Source organism: Amblyomma maculatum, chromosome 1 (assembly GCF_055883805.1).
Source record: "Amblyomma maculatum isolate TAMU_Amacu chromosome 1, ASM5588380v1, whole genome shotgun sequence".
NCBI lineage: Eukaryota > Metazoa > Arthropoda > Arachnida > Ixodida > Ixodidae > Amblyomma > Amblyomma maculatum.
Window position 1 is genome coordinate 119527919 of NC_139344.1, and position 19171 is coordinate 119547089.

Genomic DNA, 19171 nt, shown 5'->3' on the forward strand with positions numbered 1-19171 from the left:
TGGTGCCTCTTGCAATTAGAAAATGGTTGGGATTACACAAGTGCCTCGAAGTAACAACGTCCAGAAAAAAAAACTCGAAATATCCTTGGTCATGTTAGGAAAATCTCTTTGCACAGATGTGCCTGATGCAATACCCCGAACGGGTAGGCCAAACAGCTGTCACTCGAAATTATGACTTCATATTCTTCAGTATACTTAACCTTTTCAGTATGTAAACCCTTTCGGGACCGCCCCATCAGCCTTAGTACAAAATGCATTATGATTATTACGATTTCGTACGCACTGCCAAGCTCAAATTTCTGTGCGCTGGAACATGTATCGCCATCAAGAATTGTAGTCTGACAATCTCAACTTTCAATTCTAGTCTAGTTTGCTTTTTCTCAGCAGGCAGCAACATGAGATTTTTAAACCAGGGTGCGACTGTGGTTGAGCAAGCAAAATGGCATGAAATTCACGTCAGGTCGCGCAGAGAAACTGGCGTCAATCACGCCATTCAGCCGTCTCAACTCCAAAATTTTATGATATCAGTAGTGAAGAGTCAGAAGACAACTCTGAAAGCTCCAACTTCAGCTTGCACAGTGAGAAAGAGGACATGAGAAAGGACATGTTCCATCAACTTTGAAGGAATGCTAGTGATAAATATGGGTTGGTAATTATGACGTGAATATGAAGAACCCTTTTTTGGAACTGGAATGGCTTTGCCCACTTTCCAGTCATGTGGTAAACACCTGATGAAAGAGATTGTTGAAAGATACGAGACAGTAAATATATTTTCTAATAACTACTATAGTTGCCAGTTTTTCTGTTGTCCTGAAAGAATTCTGCATTATGCAGAACAAAGAAGAGAGGCAATCTAGCCCATTTTGTATATTCTGGCATTATTACATGCACTCTTCCTTCCATATTCAACCATTTCTAACTTCATGAAATATATGTTCAGAAAAATTTTCAGATTTGAGTTTTACCAAATTTTTGCTGCATTTTGGTATCTGTTGTACCAAGCTAGTGCAGAAACTTCGTACATTACAAAATAATTTTTAAAGCTTTTCAGAATTGCCTGTGTTTTTCCGTGGTCCCGAAAGAGTTAAAGCGCACAATTTCCTATGCAGCACAGTGTTCACATCTGTGGATGCAACTTTTTTTAACTGTAATTGAAGAGTCTAGCGCTGTTTTCAAGAATTGGGTAATAACTGCTACATTTGAAATCCCTGCTGGTTAGAGTAACCGGGCCAATTAATGTCTAGAAATAAGAATTGCTTTTCAAAAGAAAGAAATAAAACTGGATGTCACCAAGATGTATGGCGTGCCTAGGAAGCACTGCCTAGTACTCTCATGTTGTTCACCTCTCACGCAGTGAAAGGTTACTAAAGAACATTGCAGCTTATTTTTCATTGTAAAAACAGCTTCAGATGATTAAGAAAATCCAGTCTGACCTGGATATATCAAACTCACAATAATTTTATATATAAAAAATGGCAACAGATAAGCTTATTTGCAACCTAGAAACTAGAATTCATAACATCCATTCCAGTGATGTGCCTTTTGCCAAGAAGTGTCACCCGTCGGTATGTTAGTAGTGCACCCACAGACCACCAGGCACGGCTAGGTCTAATTTGCTTCACGAAGCCGCAGCAGACACTACTTTGGAACTAGCAACTGCCTACAATAAGGTAATAGAAACCTGTTACCGATGCACTGTAAATAGAATAGCTACTCTTTAAAATTATGGTACAGGCGAGTTTGAGCCTACCTGAGAATATAGAAAATCTGTAATTCTTTCCCTGAACAAGGCGAATCGAGGTCGCGAATCGAGGAGGTGGAACACTGAAGACATTCTTGCAGCAGCCCTACATACAAGTGGCCACTTGGGTTGGGCCTACATACAAGTGGCCACTTGGGTGTGCTTAAAGCATACCCAATGTTCACCTCGCCTGTGCTTTCAAAGTGCAATCACCATAAGCATGCAGGTGCCCAAGCAGTGCAGCTGACTGGTTTGTGTGCACAAACTATTAAAGTGTGCCCTAAAGAGAAGTGCCACTTGCAGGAGCATGCCACACAGTTTTATATATCAAACAACCAGCATTTAGAAATTGCAGTTCCATATTGAGCACAAAACCTTCCTACACTTCTATACAAGACTTTTAAGGGTATGATCAGCGTGTTTGAGACATAAAATAATTTGAAATGCCTGCATTTTATATATCCAAACTCTGCAATAATTTCGTTTAAATGTGTGTGTGTGTGTGCTTTTTTTTAATCCAGCAAGCATGGAAGCGTGCATGAGCTCCTCAAATTTGAGCTATTACTTTATTTTTGTGAAATAGAAGAGCTCTAATATACCACAAGGATTTTCAGATTTTTCTGGATAAAATAGGAATAGTTAAACATAAACCTGTACACATTTTGTAACACCGACTAGCTAGGCAACTCTCAGATTAAGATTTTCAGCTTCATAAATTGCAATGAATAGTTGCATGTACAGTCTTTGTCAAAAGTATACGGCCCAAGAAATTCGCTTCTAAGCACCGTAACGCAGCTGCTGGCAGCAATACTGGAATATGAATGTAAGCTAGAGGAGAATGAGGGCGAGATTTGTCATCTATGAGATTTTGAATACTAGAGTTACTTTATGCGCCTCGTTACTGGGCTTATAACAAAAATCCTTGAGCCATATACGTTTGACAAAGACTGTACATTCCTGGGCATGCCACATTCGTGGGCTAACACCTTTTTATGGACAATAACACTTGTACACAGTAGAATGACTTCACATGCACTACTTCTGATGTTCATGCACAAAAAATGCAACAATAAACTACACCAATAGAGAAAGTACAATAGGAATGAGCACTTGCAAATCATGTTGGGTGTAAGCCACGCCCATCAAGGTTAGGTGTGGTAATATCCAGTAAGGCACTATGCAATAATGCACCCACAGAATTTCACTGTCCCCACAACCATTAACTCTATTAGAAACTCCCAAAGTTTCCTCCCGTAAAATATAGGCTGGCTGCTGCTGGTCACTAATGTAGCTGTAGATGCATTGGCTCAAAGTGGTACAGTTAATGCTTCTCAGGCAGATATGCACCCCAGAACATCAATAAGCTTTCTCTCCAGATTCGAGAGTTCACTATAATCTGCTGCCATTACATACACCAAGTCCCAGAAGGTGTTTAGGTAATGACGCAATACGCACACTCCACAACTATAAGAATGTATCAATAGCCTTACAGTAGAACAAATAACACACACAAAAAAAATACTAAAAAGGTGACAAGTTACCACAAATGCAGGGGTGTCTTCAGCATTGGCAACACCTTGTTTTCTCTTCTTCAATATTTTTGCACAGCATACCCTACTATGGAGCACGAATTAAAAGTATTTAACTGCAAGTCTCTAAGTATTTATTATTTATCTATCTATATATTTATTTATTATTTATTCATTCACATACCTCACAGGCTCTAAATGGAGTATTATGTGAGGGGGGTTACATCAAAAACTGGAGTGCGAACAGAAGCAAATAGAACACAGTTATTTAAACAATGTTATACAAATAGTTAATAGCCAATTAGAAAATTGAACGCAGTTAGAAAATACTTCAGAACAAAACACATCTTTTTTCTTTGAAAATAACATGGTTGGAGATGTGAACAATGTCGTCAGGAAGACTATTTGAATAAGTGATTGCATGGGGCAGGCAGGGCTAATGAACTGAAAGTAGTGGTTCGTCCCGAAAAGCGTTCCAAGCTGAGGCGATTATGCAATCAGTGACATGTGCGGGTCGGTTACCTGAGAGGAAGGGTGAAAGGGCCTTTTGAATACCCTTTGTAAAATGAGCCAGCACATGAAAGGCTACCTATTTCATGTATACAAAGGTGAGAATGCTTGTCTAGAGCGTTTAAGCAGCGTACTGCAAGAGAATAAAGTTTCAACACAACTACTTTTAGCTAGTTTGCTAAAGGCAAGGTCCTTGTACGTACACAATTTGTACATCTAGCCAGCTGCATCCTGGTAACAGTCGTCATCATCATCAGCCTGACTATACCTACTGCAGGGCGAAGGCCTCTCCCATATTTCTCCAATTAACCCGGTTTTATGATAGCTGTATCCACTTGACCCCTGCGAACTTCTTAAACTCATCCGCCCACCTAACTTTCTACCGCCCCCTGCTACGCTTTCCTTCCCTTGGAATCCAGTTTGTTACCCTAAACGACCATCGGTTATCCTCTTTTCGCTACATGTCCTGCCCATGCCTATTTCTTCTTAATTTTCACTAGAATGTCAGTAACTTGAGTTATTTCTCTAACCCACTCTGCACACTCCTATCTCTTAATGTTACCCCTACCAATTTTCGTTCCATAGCCCTCTGGGTTGTCCTCAACTTAAGTAGAACTCTCTTGGTTAGCCTCCACGTTTCAGCCCCATAGGTAAGTACAGACAAGATGCAACTGTTGTATAGTTTCCTCTTGAGCGATACCGGTAAGCTGCTAGTCATAATCTGCGAGTGCTTACCAAATGCACGCCATTCCAATCTTATTCTTCTTGTTATTTCCTTTTCATGGTCCGGATCTGCGGTTACTACCTGTCCTAAGTAGACATATTCGCCTACTACTTCCAGTGCTTTGCTACCTAACGTAAACTGCTGTTCCTTCCCGAGGCTGTTGAACCTTACCTTAGCCTTCTGCATATTGATTTTCAAGCCTACCTTTCTACTTTTCCTGTCTAGGTCATCAATCATTATTTGCAGTTCATCCCCCGAGTTAATTAGCAAGGCAATGTCATCAGCAAATCTCAGAATACTCAGATATTCTCCATCTACCCTAATCCCTAACAGCTCCCATTCCAAGTTTCTGAATACTTCCTCTAAGCAAGCTGTGAATAGTACTGGGGAGATTGTGTCTCCTTGCCTAACACCTTTCTTTATGGGAATTTTGTTACTTTCTTTATGCAGAGCTATGGTTGCTGTGCAGCCACTGTATATATCTTCCAGCACTTTCACGTACGGCTCGTCTACCCCCTGATTTCGCAATGCCTGCATCACCGCCGAGGTTTCAACTGAATCAAATGCTTTTTCGTAATCAATGAATGCTATGTATAAGGGCTGGTTATATTCCGAGCATTTTTCTATCACCTGATTGATGGTATGGATATAATCGATAGTAGAGTACCGTTTCCGAAACCCTGCTTGATCCTTTGCTTGATTGAAGTCTAAGGTTGTCCTGATTCTATTAGCGATTACCTTAGTAAATACCTTACACGTAACAGACAGTAAGCTGATTGGTCTGTAATTTTTAAGGTCTTTAGAGTCCCCTTTCTTATGAATGAGGATAATGTTTGCATTCTTCCATGGTTCCGGTACCGTTGATGACACCAGGCACTGCGTATACAAGGTGGCCAGTTTTTCTAACACGATATCCCCCCCCCCCCCCCCCTTCAGCAAATCCGTAGTTATCTGATCCTCTCCAGCTGATTTCCCCCTTTTCATAGTTTCTAATGCTTTCTTGACCTCGTCCTTCGTCACTGGTGGAACGTCTGAATGTTTTTCCCTACCGCCAATCTCATTACGGTCCTGACTACTTTGGCTACTGTAGAGATTTGTATAGAACTCCTCGACTACTTTGACTATCTTATCCATATTCGTGATGACGTTGCCCGCCTTGTCCCTTATCGCATACATCTGGTTTTTGCCTATGCCCAATTTCTTTTTTACCACTTTAAGGCTTCCCCCGTCCTTTACAGCATGCTCAATTTTCTCCATGTTGTACTTCCTTATATCGGCCACCTTGCGCTTATTGATTAGCTTTGATATCTCGGCCAATTCGATCCGGTCTGTTGGATTGGAAGCCTTCATACTCTGGCGTTTCTTATAATCAAATCTTTCGTCTCCTTAGACAGCTTACCGGTATCCTCTCTAACTACTTCTACTTCTACCTACTTCTACAGCGCACTCAGTAATGATATCTCTGAAATTATTGTTCATTGCTTCTAGGGTAATGTCGCCATCCTCGGTTAGAGCTGAATATCTATTCTCTAGTGTTACGACCAAGCATCCGCATTTGCGCGCTCTATTGTTCGCCTGTGGGCATGGATAAGTGCTGTGAATATGTGGTGATGGTCCAATGGCTCTAAGTGAGCCTGTTTCCAGGAATCCTGTTTTGTAAGCCTGTTTTGCTTTGTGGACACTCTGCAAATGCCAAATTGACCCTGCCAAGAGAACGTCTGGAAAAACACAAAGAAACGTCCCCCTGCGGGAAATGCAGGAAGTGCTTTCTTTCTTTTGTTCACCCTTCCAGTCGATAAGCCCTATCGTCCAGTGAGGAATGCCTACTTTCCAAAGGAGACGACAGAGTGACATGTCCGCTGACGTGCAGGACAAGAAAGGAGCATGACGCATACAGCCATTAAGTGATTTCCCAGGAATGCAGGAAAGATTTGCAATTGTCGAAAACGGACAATGCTGGGAGCGGATGCGGCGCCACGTGCACTCGGGTTTCTGAGAAGTAAAACCACTTGTCAGAACCAGCCTGTGGTTTCTTTGCTGAAGAATAGAAATGTACCTCCTCTCCTCGCCGTTCCCAAGCTTTTCCCGCCAAGTGATCACGCCCAACGAATGAATGCCGGACCAGTCAGTGCTTCAGACCATCAGTGCAGTGATGTGTTCGATTGGATGCCGATACCTGAGGGGCGTGCCCTGGATTTGGTTGGTCAGCATCTTCAGAGAGGGGCTGGACATAGGGGGTTTTAAGGACGCTGCAGAGCACGAAATGTCGCTCTGGGCCCTGGGTAAACGGCTCATCCAGTCGCTTCTCGCTATGAACTCTCAACGCTTGCCATTTTGCTGATGTACCCTTCTTTTTCGTGTAAATAATCTTGTAAATAAGTTTCTCAAAGTGCCATTAAACCTGCTTGTACATATTTTACCAACTTCGAAGATTCAGTCCTTCTTCAACCCCGAGTCTCTGCACGCTACCAAGTGAAGGCCGGGTCGACTTAGCCCCAGCGTCATCGACAACTGGTGACCAGCGTTGGGATCTGAATCTACAAGCCACAACATCTGATGACTGGAGGTGGGATCTGGATCTACAAGCTACAACATCTGGTGATTCGAGGTGGATCAGAATCTACAAGCCACAACATCTTGTGATCGGAGGTGGCATCTCAAGCAACAAGCAGGAGCAACAATCGGCCAACAAGAAAGCAGCTCGGAACATCGATCGCATGTGTGGGTGAGTGCTTGGCTTTTCTTCTGATGTGGACCAGGTTCTAGAACAGGGTTAGATTTTAGAACTGGTAAAGAGAGTGTGGAAACGCCTTTAGGTTTGGTAGTTTGCACAGTTGTTTTGGAAGTAGCCGACACTCGGAGCGATCATGGACCTACAAAAGCTGCAGAAACCGGAACTGTTGCAATTGTGTGAGGAATTGGGAATTGATACAAGTGGTTTGGCACGAAAACCCTTGATTATAAAGGCAATCACTGATCTGGGAGCCGATGATGAGGAGCTCAGTGAAGCATGGAACCTCATCGAACAAAAAAAGGAGGAGCAGCTCATACAGCAGAAAGAGCGAGAAAAAGAGGAAAAGAGGCGGGAGCGTGAAATTGAGAGAGAAGCAAAAAAGCGGGAGCTAGAAATTGAGCTCCGGAAATTAGAAGTAGAGTTGAGCAAGAGGTCGGGCAATTGTCCCCAGCTAGCGGTACCTCTTCTCAACAAGGAGGCAGATTTCAAGATGTCAAAGTACATGCAGCCATATGTGATATCAGGGGATATCGGTCTGTATCTGGGTAACTTTGAGCGAACTTGCGAAGAACTGTCCTTCCAGCGAGACACGTGGTCTCAGAGATTATTGACGGTTCTGCCCTGCGAGGCAGCGGAGGTTGTCGCGCGGCTAAACAAGGAGGACGCGGACAACTACGAGAAGGTCAAAGCTTGCCTTCTGATTTTCGGAGACAGAGATGTGCAGGCCTTAACACGTTCAAAGGCGCGAGAACTAGCTACACTGCTCATTTCAGAAAAATCAACAGCGGAGGAAACGGCAGTTAAAACAGTGGTAAATGCGGAAGATAGCAGGTCAGAAAACTTTGAGAGCGAGGCATCTCAGATAAGTCAACTTGAAAGTGAGCTTGATGAGACGCGGAATGAGGACGTTCTTGAGAGTAACCTCTTGCCGCCAGTGTCTAGTAATCTCACGAGACTTTTAAGTGGAACTCGAGAGGACTTAGCTATGGAGCAAGCCAATGATCCCAAGATACAGGAGATAAGGGAGCGCCACCGCGCCACTAAGACAGCAAAGAATATTTCTTTTGAGATGAGAAAGGGAGTGCTGTATCGCTTATTCAAGGATAAGCGCGGAGTAGAGCGGGACCAATTAGTCGTTCCCCAAAAGTACCGCGGAGACTTACTGCGACTTTCCCATGGCAGCTCGTGGTCATGTCACCTTGTAATAAAGAAAACAAAGCAGAGGCTGTTGCAAGAATACTATTGGCCTGGATGTTTTAAGGACACGGAAAATTTTGTACGGTCATGCGACACGTGCCAGCGGGTTGGAAAGGCGCAAGATAAGCGGAAAGCTCCGATGGTGTTAGTACCAATCATTACCGAGCCGTTTCACCGGTTAGTAATAGATGTAGTTGGGCCACTTCCTGTGACAGAGTCAGGGTACCGTTATATCCTCACTATGTTATGCCCAGCCACAAAGTTTCCAGAGGCTGTTCCGCTGCGCGAGGTGACGTCCGAGAGTGTAGTGGATTCGCTGCTGTCAGTGTTTGCACGAGTTGGATTCCCTTCCGAGGTCCAAAGTGATCAGGGTAGCGTTTTCACGAGTGTCCTCACCACCTCATTTCTCGAGCGATGCGGCATTAAGGTAGTGTATAGCTCGATCCATCATCCGCAGAGCAACAGCGTAGAAAGATGGCACTCTGTTCTCAAACGAGTCCTGAGGGGAGTGTGCTATGAAAACAAGCGCGAATGGGATACCTGCCTGCCTGCAGCGCTTTTCGCTTTGCGGTCAGTGCCGCACGAATCCACTGGATTTAGCCCAGCCGAGTTGGTGTACGGAAGGTCACTGCGCTCACCTTTGCGAATGGTGCGCGAAGCCTGGGAGGGGCGCGGAGAAGACCCAACAGTAGTAGAATTCATTCTGAACCTCTTGAATCGCTTACATAACACTAAGGAACTCGTTGAGGCCAGCATGAAGTCAGCCCAGGCTCGTTCCAAGGTGTACTATGATAAGACAGCCCGTCAAAGGACGTTTTGTATCGGGGACCAGGTGATGTTGCTGAGAAGTTCAGGGCAGAATAAGCTCGAAGTACAGTGGGAAGGACCGGCTGAAGTCGTTGCAAAGCTTTCTAACACTAACTACGCAGTGAAAATTCCCGGTAGGCGTAAAGAAGTGCGCATTTATCATTGCAATCTTATGAAGCCTTATGTGCAGAGGGAAGCCGTGGTAAATCTAACGTTAAACCTTCCCGAGGAGATGGGGGACAACTTGATTTGCCTCAGCGGAAAAGGAAGCAACGCTCAGGAGTTTCTCAAAAAGACGGAGCAGAGAGGAGAACTAAAGAAATCCCAGCTGTCCGATCTGGGCGAGATAATAACAGAGTTTGAGGCCTGCTTCGTGGACAGGCCAGGCAGAACTGATTTGACTGAGCACGATATTGAGCTGACTTCAGACGTGCCAGTGCGATCAAGGTGCTACCGATTTTCTCCAAGGCAAAGAGAAATTCTGGATAGGGAAGTAACTCGCATGCTGGAATTGGGAGTAATAAAACCCTCGGAAAGCGATTATGCTTTGCCTATGATCTTAGTAGAAGCTCCAGGTAAAGACCCTAGGCCTGTGGTAGACTACCGAAAGCTAAATTCTCTCACCAGGGATCAAGTGTATCCTATTCCGAATATTGAGGAGAGAGTAGAACAGGTCAGTAGAGCGGCATATGTGACTACGCTGGACCTTACTCGAGGATACTGGCAAGTACCGCTCACTGAACGCGCCAGCAGATACGCGGCTTTCGTCACTCCGACGGGCAGCTACCAGCCAACAATGATGAGTTTCGGGCTCAAAAATGCTCCATTTTGTTTTTCCCGACTCATGGATAGGGTTTTAAAGGGGTGTGAAACATTCGCAGTGCCTTACTTAGATGACATTGCGGTTTTTTCCGACTCATGGGCGGACCATATGGTACATCTAAGAGCTGTACTGAGCCTTTTGCGTCAAGCTGGACTAACCGTAAAGGCCGAGAAATGTTGCCTGGCAAGGGCGACCGTGGACTACTTGGGTCACAATGTAGGTCAAGGTTTCAGGAAACCCAGCGAGATTAAGATTTCTGCGGTAGCAGACTACCCGCGGCCGAGCACGAAGACGGAAATTCGAGCATTCCTGGGTCTGACTGGGTACTACAATCACTACATCCCTAACTATTCAGCTTTGGCTAGCCCTCTGACCGACGCTCTCCGCAAGACAGAACCGACAAATGTAGTCTGGGACGAACAAAAGGAAGCCTCCTTCGTAAACCTGAAGGCTGTGCTGATTAGCCGTCCGGTATTGCGAGCTCCAGACTATGGCCGAGAATTCACGGTCCAGTGTGATGCCAGTGATCGAGGGTTAGGTGCTGTTCTCTGCCAGAGAGATGACGACGGTAATGAGCACCCCGTGCTCTACTTGAGCAGAAAACTGAGTTCTAGAGAGAGGGCTTATTGCGCGTCAGAGAAACAGTGCGCTTGCATTGTATGGGCCATTCAAAAATTGCAGTGCTATCTTGGAGGGGCCAAATTCACCGTAGAGACGGACCATTGTCCCCTGGCTTGGCTGCAAACTGCGACATCGAAGAACAGTCGCCTTCTTAGGTGGAGCTTGATTTTACAGCAGTACAATTTTGAAATAAGATACAAAAGGGGAAGTGAAATGGGTAGCGGACGCGCTTAGCCGCTCTTTCTAAGCGGTCCGAGATGTTCCTCACCATGTATCCAAATTGATAATCAGGTTTTTTTTTTTTTTCGTGCGCTTGTATATGTGTGGCTATGTAAAGCAGCACGTTTGGTTTTCTAGGAATACGTGGGTCCTGAACGTCTTGAGAGTGGGCTTTTCTCGAACAACAATGGCAGTTTTCCTTTTAACCTGGTCTCTTCAGACGGGAGCCGAGTGCTTGCTTCGACATGTGGTTGAGTTTCAGACAGCTCGAGCAATTTGGCCTACAACAATCAAGACAACGCGACAAGCAACAGCGAGCTTCAAGCGTTCACGTGCAGGCCATTAAGTCGTCTCTTCATGCAGCAGCTGGGACTGCTGCCCTCCGAGACTCTTCTGGCGGGGGAGGAGGCTGTTACGACCAAGCATCCGCATTTGCGCGCTCTATTGTTCGCCTGTGGGCATGGATAAGTGCTGTGAATATGTGGTGATGGTCCAATGGCTCTAAGTGAGCCTGTTTCCAGGAATCCTGTTTTGTAAGCCTGTTTTGCTTTGTGGACACTCTGCAAATGCCAAATTGACCCTGCCAAGAGAAAGTCTGGAAAAACACAAAGAAACGTCCCCCTGCGGGAAATGCAGGAAGTGCTTTCTTTCTTTTGTTCACCCTTCCAGTCGATAAGCCCTATCGTCCAGTGAGGAATGCCTACTTTCCAAAGGAGACGACAGAGTGACATGTCCGCTGACGTGCAGGACAAGAAAGGAGCATGACGCATACAGCCATTAAGTGATTTCCCAGGAATGCAGGAAAGATTTGCAATTGTCGAAAACGGACAATGCTGGGAGCGGATGCGGCGCCACGTGCACTCGGGTTTCTGAGAAGTAAAACCACTTGTCAGAACCAGCCTGTGGTTTCTTTGCTGAAGAATAGAAATGTACCTCCTCTCCTCGCCGTTCCCAAGCTTTTCCCGCCAAGTGATCACGCCCAACGAATGAATGCCGGACCAGTCAGTGCTTCAGACCATCAGTGCAGTGATGTGTTCGATTGGATGCCGATACCTGAGGGGCGTGCCCTGGATTTGGTTGGTCAGCATCTTCAGAGAGGGGCTGGACATAGGGGGTTTTAAGGACGCTGCAGAGCACGAAATGTCGCTCTGGGCCCTGGGTAAACGGCTCATCCAGTCGCTTCTCGCTATGAACTCTCAACGCTTGCCATTTTGCTGATGTACCCTTCTTTTTCGTGTAAATAATCTTGTAAATAAGTTTCTCAAAGTGCCATTAAACCTGCTTGTACATATTTTACCAACTTCGAAGATTCAGTCCTTCTTCAACCCCGAGTCTCTGCACGCTACCAAGTGAAGGCCGGGTCGACTTAGCCCCAGCGTCACGACACTAGCGAGATCCTGAACTCTTCTGGCCTCCCCCTCACCGGTAATTCGTTGATAGGTTTCTTTCTTACTAATCTGTTGCGTTCCTTTTTCAGATTTAGGCTAATTCGGGACCTCACCATCCTGTGGTCACTGTGTTGCACTTTCCCGGGTTGAACACAGTATGAACAGCACCTGGTAACAGTACCTGCTCAAAAATCTCACTTCCTTTCCTCTACAGAGCACTATTCGAATGATCTAGACAAGTGTGCTGACCTTCATTACATGGTTGATACAATATTTTTTCTCTTAGGGCCATTTGCATGCTGTTTCACGCTGCAAAGTTCGTCAGCCATGAATTTCTCAACTCGAAGCAAGTAAGCAGTCGTACTTGGGTAATAAAACAACACGGAAATCCACCTCCGGACAAATGTGTTTCTTAATCATTTGTTTACACTTGCGCGCGAAAATACGGGCGCAGATCAAGTACACGGTCCACATCAAGCTTCACCTGTTTTCACGCCTGCACCAGACGAAACAGATGTCACAATTTCTGTAAGCGCAACCAAATCAACAATATGTAGTGCCGCAGGCACATACGATATCTGCCAATTGTCGCTATCTAACGCGCGAGTGGAATTAAAACGCCGTAACACACTCAGTTTATCTCTGCCTACGCTTGTGTAGGAACTGTTTCACAGTCCATTTGCGCAGCGCGAACACGTAGAAAGATCCCTCACAACCAAGACAGCAGCCCTTTGGTCGCTTTCGATCACAGGAAACGCATGCGATGATTTCTATTACGAGCTGCAATGATGACGTTACCACTCCCTTCCCAAGCACGTCACTCGCTTCAAATAAAAACGATGCTAGCGTGAATTTCCGGTACCCAAACACTCCGTAAAGTTTACATTTCCCGAAGGCGTGGCAACCCGCTCACGAGCTTCAACTGGCGAAGTTCGCGTTCACGTAATCACGACTGCAGGAAGCGACAGAAGACGTCTTTCTGCTGCAAAGAATAACAAGAATATGTCATCTAAGCTTGATAAGTTTTGTTTTATTGCAAGCGAGCCAGACAGCAGCAACGACAGCTGAACCCAGGGTACTAGGCCTACCAAAGACCGCGGACGGCTGAACAATCCTAAACCGCTATTCCAACGATGTCCACGGACTATAGTTCAATACACAAACTCTTCACAGAACCAGCAGAGAGGCCCGAGCCCAAAACAGGGAGTTGAATTGCTCAGCAATATTGAGAGTGGCGCGTCGGGACGAAGACAACAAAAAGCACGTTGTCAGTGAGACTCACCCAGAAGATGACATTAAAGCCAAAGATGAGATACTTGAGGCAGCAACTAATTTCGCTTTTGTCGCGTCTATGTTTCCGGACGGGCATTCTGTTTCCATATCGTTCAACTTCTTCACCATACGGAGCCATCTTGCGAACTAACTTCTCTCCCGCCGTGCACTCGAGCAACCAGGAGCAACCTGTGCTTGTTCCTGCCCTCTCTCCGTCACCCTCTGATCATCTGACCTGACCGATCTGAACAATCTTTGTTTGTTTACTTTAATTATCACCACTAAATGCTGATATGTATAAATTAAATCTATTCAAGAAGCAAGCCTAAGTTTTTGCGTGCGAGGTGGTTGCCGCAGTTGCCGTACGGAACTCTGAAACCGTATGGTCGTATCGTCGTACGGTCCCGTATGGCCTACGGTATGGCGGCTGCTCTTCGCTTGCTTGCAGCGCCAACGGATTTAGCGGTTTCGTCGTTTCGTTGTGGTTGTAGTTAGCATGGTTATAGCAGTTATAGTGCTCTAGTACGTTCTAGAGCACTGTAGCACGGTGGTTGGTACAGTGAGCTTCTAGATTCTAGTGTTCCAAGTTCACTCGTTCCCTGCAGTTGTGCGATTACGTACCGTCGATATCCAGTTTTGCAATAGCGGCGGTAGGAATTTGGTTTTGAAAAGTGGCAAAGCGTTGGTTCTTGTGTGACGATTTACGGTAGGTACCGGCTTGCTAGCGCTGGGCAACCTAAACAATGCGCGCTAAAGCTGCAGTTACGGCGAGAAAACTGAAAATTGGCCCACATTTCGCTTCTATAAAAAGTTGAAAGGAAGAACATGACTCCATTTTTCATAATTTGTTAGACCAACGTTGCGGCACACTGAATTAACTGTGTATCTTGCTTTGCGGTCTTTGCTTAATTATAACTTCCCCAACGTGCTGCAACAGCAGCAAAAATCCGCAAAAGTCGGAAACCGCCTGCTGCTGTCTATTTTGCAATTGATATTTGTCATGTGGTGGCAGCCTGTAATGAAATCGTGGGTTTTTAATTAGCCCACGGCCGGCCTGCACGCGCACGGACTTAATTGCCGCTACCTTACCTTACTCATTATTTCGCATTTCCCCTGCTGGGGTAGAAACGAGTTCATGACCTGTTGTGAAAGTGTGTGTATTGACTAGTGCTACGTAAAGGCCCGTTCACACTTGCGACTAGCAGCGGTCGCGCGACCGTTTTGGTCGAAAAGCGACAGTCGCAAATGGTCGCATCGGTCGAAAAGCGACTGCCGCGGGCCGATCGGTCACTGCTCGAATTTCTAGTCGCGCGACTACTAGTCGCAAACCATTTCTCCAATCAGCGAGGTCCCGGAGTACTAGATCGAGCACCTTCTCAATGCAATTAAAGAATACCCCTACCTTTTCAACAAACGGCATCCGGAATTCAAAGGCAGGGAGAAGGATATGGCCTGGGAGGAGATTGGAAAGATATTCGGACTATCCGGTAAGCACTATGAACTTTTGAGAAATGGGTTTTTCACGCAGGCGCAACATTTTATATTGACACCGTCTATTCGTCGTCGGCGTTCTCGTCTGAAAAAGCTGAAGTGTCTGGCAAGCGGCTGCTACCGACGTTCGCTGTCATCGCCCTGCAGCTTTCCTACTTCCAACTCGTTTTTCGAGAAGGCGACAGTCGCAAGTGTGAACATAGCTCCTCTCCTCTGGTCGCGCGACTTCATCTAGTCGCAAGTGTGAATAGACCTTAAGTTTGCTGCTTATCACAACGTGGGGGGAAATAATTCGAGTACTAACACCCTGTACTTTATGTGTGCAGTTAATACTTCTGTCACATGGGCACTCGTAAGGCCTTAGGATCTAAGGTCATTTCAAAATAGCAAAGCAGCAAAGGCAATCTGGGTTTATGTGCTTTTTTTTTTTGTGTGGTTGGTGTTGGGCTGAATGGTTGAAAAATGTGCCAGTTACTTCCGTAATTTCTTGTATTTTTGTACGTACACATTCCGAGAATGGTAAGCATTTGATTAAAAGGAAAGAGGATTGCAAGCTATATCTTATGTCCGCTGGTGTCACTCATATATCGGCTTCAGGAAAGCAAGCTGCCGGGCTAGTTGGTGATGCACAATGGGAAGAAGTCTGCAAAATAAAGACAAAAGACAAAAAGGAGGACACATCGGACAGTCACGAGCGCTTATAACTGTTGTGTCCTCCTCCCTTTTGACTGTATTTTGCGCCTACTTCTTCACATTACATATCAGCTTCCATACTGTTCTTCATTGCTTAGAATCAAAATCCTGCATAGACCCTTTGCAAAACTCCGGAAGTCAGCTTCTCTGCACAGCAAAAAACTCACCATGGTGGCCAAACCTGGCAGAAGTTGGGTGCAGCGCAGAATAGTTCTGTGTTAAGCCTGATGTCATGCATGAACCTGGGGAGCAGAATTCTTTCGCTTTTGAATGGCACTTGTGGATGGCCTCTTAATACCATAATTGCGGCAGCAACAACAGGCCGAGAGGTGCAGGAAATGGACGTGGCCATTATTGTCACAATAGACGTCTCCTGCACTGCACCCAACTTCGGCGCTCAAAACAGGTTTGGCTGCCCATGGTGCAGGGGTTTTTACTGGGCAGAGAAGCTGACTTCCAGAGTTTTGCAAAGGGTCCATAGTTCTACTCTACCTCACACGTCATGACCAGAGTTGTGATGAATCATATCTTGTGAGCCCATGTATCAAACAAGTCTAAATGGGGCTTGAATAACCCCTTGCTGCTGTTAGAGCACAAAAGTCCATAGCGCTCATGATACTGTAAACCCTAGCAAACCAAGATTTTTATATTAATCCATGATCGTGATTATGAAGGAGGCTGCATTAATGATGCAAAGCAACTGCTGTGATTTTCTAAAATGTTTTTATGGCACCGAAATTGCTACAACCTTGCTAAAGGGTAAAAATATACTTTTTTATAGCTCTGAAAACTTGCTCAGACTTACTGTGTCGCAGTAGCTCTAATCCAGTAGCTCTAATCTAACGTAGTCGTGTAAATGTTATGTTGGTAAGTTATTGTCAGAGGCCCCCAGTAAGGCTGTAATGGACAGTTTAGAGTCTAAAATAATGGCCAGTTTAGAAACTAGGTAATGGAATAAGTTGGAAAACCATATGTTGGTAAACAAAGCAAGAAAGGACAGGAGCAGACAAAAATTTATAACCTCGACATTGGCATCCTTAAGGTGACTAAAAGCAACTCGCATTTTTATTTGTAATACTATACGATCGATGCATATTAAATAAACTGGTGGTTCAAATCGTCTGGAGCCCTCTACTGTGGCATTCCTCAAAGCCTGAGTTGCTTTGGAATTTTAAATGTGAAACCAAAACAAAAGCAATGAATGTTTTAAACGTGTGGCAATACACGGCAGTAACAGCAGAAATTTTATCCACAAGGAAATGCTGTGGAGATTTGTTCAAGTGTTGTGTGTCAGTAATTCTAAATTTGAGAATTTAGTATAACTTGCACATTTACGTGACTTCTTCCTTCTTCAAATTTTTGTTTATGACAGGTCTGACTTGTCAGTGAAATTGCACTGAAATGCCACTTTCCCACTTTGACGAGCGGAGTGGTGCTGTCAGCTGCTCAACTCCTTGGGGTTCCTGGTGGCAGACCGTTGCTGAGGTGTTTGTTGAGGTTGAAGTGCCTAAAGGCACACGTGGCAAGGATGTCCAAATCCAAATTACCCCCAGGCACATGTCTTGCACAGTTCATGGCAAGGAACTGTTTTCAGGAGACCTTCATCGCACAGTTGTTGCCGATGAATCAACATGGACCATCGAGGAGCAACAGCGAGTGTTGATTTTGCTTGTCAAGACTGAACCTGCTAACTCAGAAAAAGTGTGGGAATCTTTGTTCATTGGGCAATACAAGCCTGATCTGCTCGTCATGCATGAGATGATGAAGAAACTGGATTTGGAGAAGTTCCAGATTGAGAATCCAGGGTTTGACTTCAGTGGAGCCAAACTAGACAAAGCCTATGACCACATTCCAGGCCTTGGCGGTGACACCTCAGAAAGTCAGCCGACGGGATTTCATGCAGAACAACCATAGGGGGATGCTGCAGCTAGGCTTGCTTCCAAAGGAGGTGACTTTTCATTGTGAAACTATTTTCTTGTTCTTTGTTCAACAAACTGTTCTCTTTTTTGAGCAGTTCTTTTTGTGAACACCTACTTTTACACTGAAGCATGCGGGTACTGCACTTACATGTGCGCATTGAAGCAGATGAGACAGGAAAATTTGTAGTTTTAAATGTTTTGGCCTGCCTACAGACACTTTTTGCCTCTAAAATTGTGTTTACAATTCCAATTTTGTGCATCATTCTGCCTTAAACTTATTCTGGGCACTATAAGAAGAAAATGACCAGAGGATTACTGTAGGATTTCATGTGTACTGTTCAGAGCATTGCATTTGTGAGAATAAACATCTTTCATTGTTTGAGTGCTGACTCTCTTCTCTTAAAAACAAGGTGTAAAGGCATTCAGGACAGGGGCATAAGTGGTGAAACTGCATATACACTCTTGAAATGTCATCGGACAGCAGAAATATCCTAACAGTATGCTGTATTGGACAAGTTGGAAATAGTTGATATTGTGGACTAGTGCAAAAGACACAAAGCACCGAGGAAAAGGAAGACGACATGGGCGCTGTGTCCCGTGATGTCTCCTTTTTCCTTGGTCTTTTGTCTCTTTTGTGTTAGTCCACAACATGAGATATCCTAATGTATGTATTTGCAAACGAAATGCTTGTTTCTAAATTACTGCAGCCGGCATTGATTAATATTAGAGTAGTTGCCTTTAATAGACAATCTGCCCTGCTGAGGTATTGGCTTGAAGTGTGCTACTGCCCATTACAGCATGCATGCAGTAATTGCTTACTAGCAACTACAGTATATCAGTCTTGCTCTGAAATGAACTATGTGAAATACTTGCTATATAATTGCTGTTCTGAATAAACTGCATATTTTGTGCACAAGTTCTAACACAGGAGCCATGGTGGTGCAGTGGTTAGGGCGCGTGACTGCAGTGCCCAAGGATGCAAGATTGAATCTGGCCACGATGGCTGCTTTTCAATGGAGACGAGAAGCAAGGCACCTATGTTCTGCACGATGTCGGGGCAGGTTTAAGAACCCCAGATAATTCTTTGCACATTGATAGGCTTTCGCATGATGTAGCTTATAACTGTATGCTGAGTAGGCGTGAAAAACTAGCGTCACAAGCTAAAGGGTAGCAAACTGCATGGACATGAAAGAGGAGCCACTAACGGGAGCCATTAAAGTACCCGCAAATATTTAATTAAATTAATGTGGAGCGTGTTTCAAGCTTATGGCTACACTAGGGATGGCAGAACCTTGTACGTTTTTTGGCATGCGAAAAGTGCTCTTCTCAAAATAGAGGTGTGCGAATATATGATGAACATTTTTTATTTGGTGCATATTTTATTCGGGAAATTGGTATTGGAAAAATTTCCAAATGTGCATCAACGATCAAATATACAGACTTCAGTTAATCTACCTGTGGCAAAACTAAAATATCTGTGCATTTTATCCGAAGATCGAGTTA

At 44.8% G+C, this 19171-nt stretch overlaps 2 protein-coding genes across 4 annotated transcripts in view; one reads left to right on the forward strand and one right to left on the reverse strand.

The window, feature by feature from the left end:
• The window catches only part of Tsp26A (Tetraspanin 26A), a 51323-nt gene extending 37473 nt beyond the window's left edge, over positions 1-13850 (reverse strand). For 2 of the 3 annotated variants that reach the window (XM_084588878.1, XM_084588876.1), the window contains exon 1: positions 13576-13850. In XM_084588878.1, coding sequence (XP_084445004.1) covers positions 13576-13704 — 129 coding nt within the window. In that variant the 5' untranslated portion in view covers positions 13705-13850. Of the gene's footprint in view, positions 1-3282; positions 3359-13575 lie in introns of all 3 variants that reach the window. The other variant, XM_084588875.1, reaches the window with a different exon arrangement.
• A 171-nt stretch (positions 13851-14021) lies between these two features.
• LOC146203715 (nudC domain-containing protein 2-like) lies at positions 14022-18050 on the forward strand. Its single transcript, XM_084588879.1, has 2 exons — positions 14022-14271; positions 17122-18050. The coding sequence occupies exon 2, from the start codon at positions 17151-17153 to the stop codon at positions 17661-17663; it is 513 nt and encodes a 170-aa protein (XP_084445005.1). The 5' UTR covers positions 14022-14271; positions 17122-17150; the 3' UTR covers positions 17664-18050.
• The last annotated feature ends 1121 nt before the right edge of the window (positions 18051-19171 follow it).

Bases quoted from the DNA above. Each gene is read 5' to 3' on its own strand.
- LOC146203715 (XM_084588879.1), top strand. From the start codon at position 17,151: ATGCCACTTTCCCACTTTGACGAGCGGAGTGGTGCTGTCAGCTGCTCA.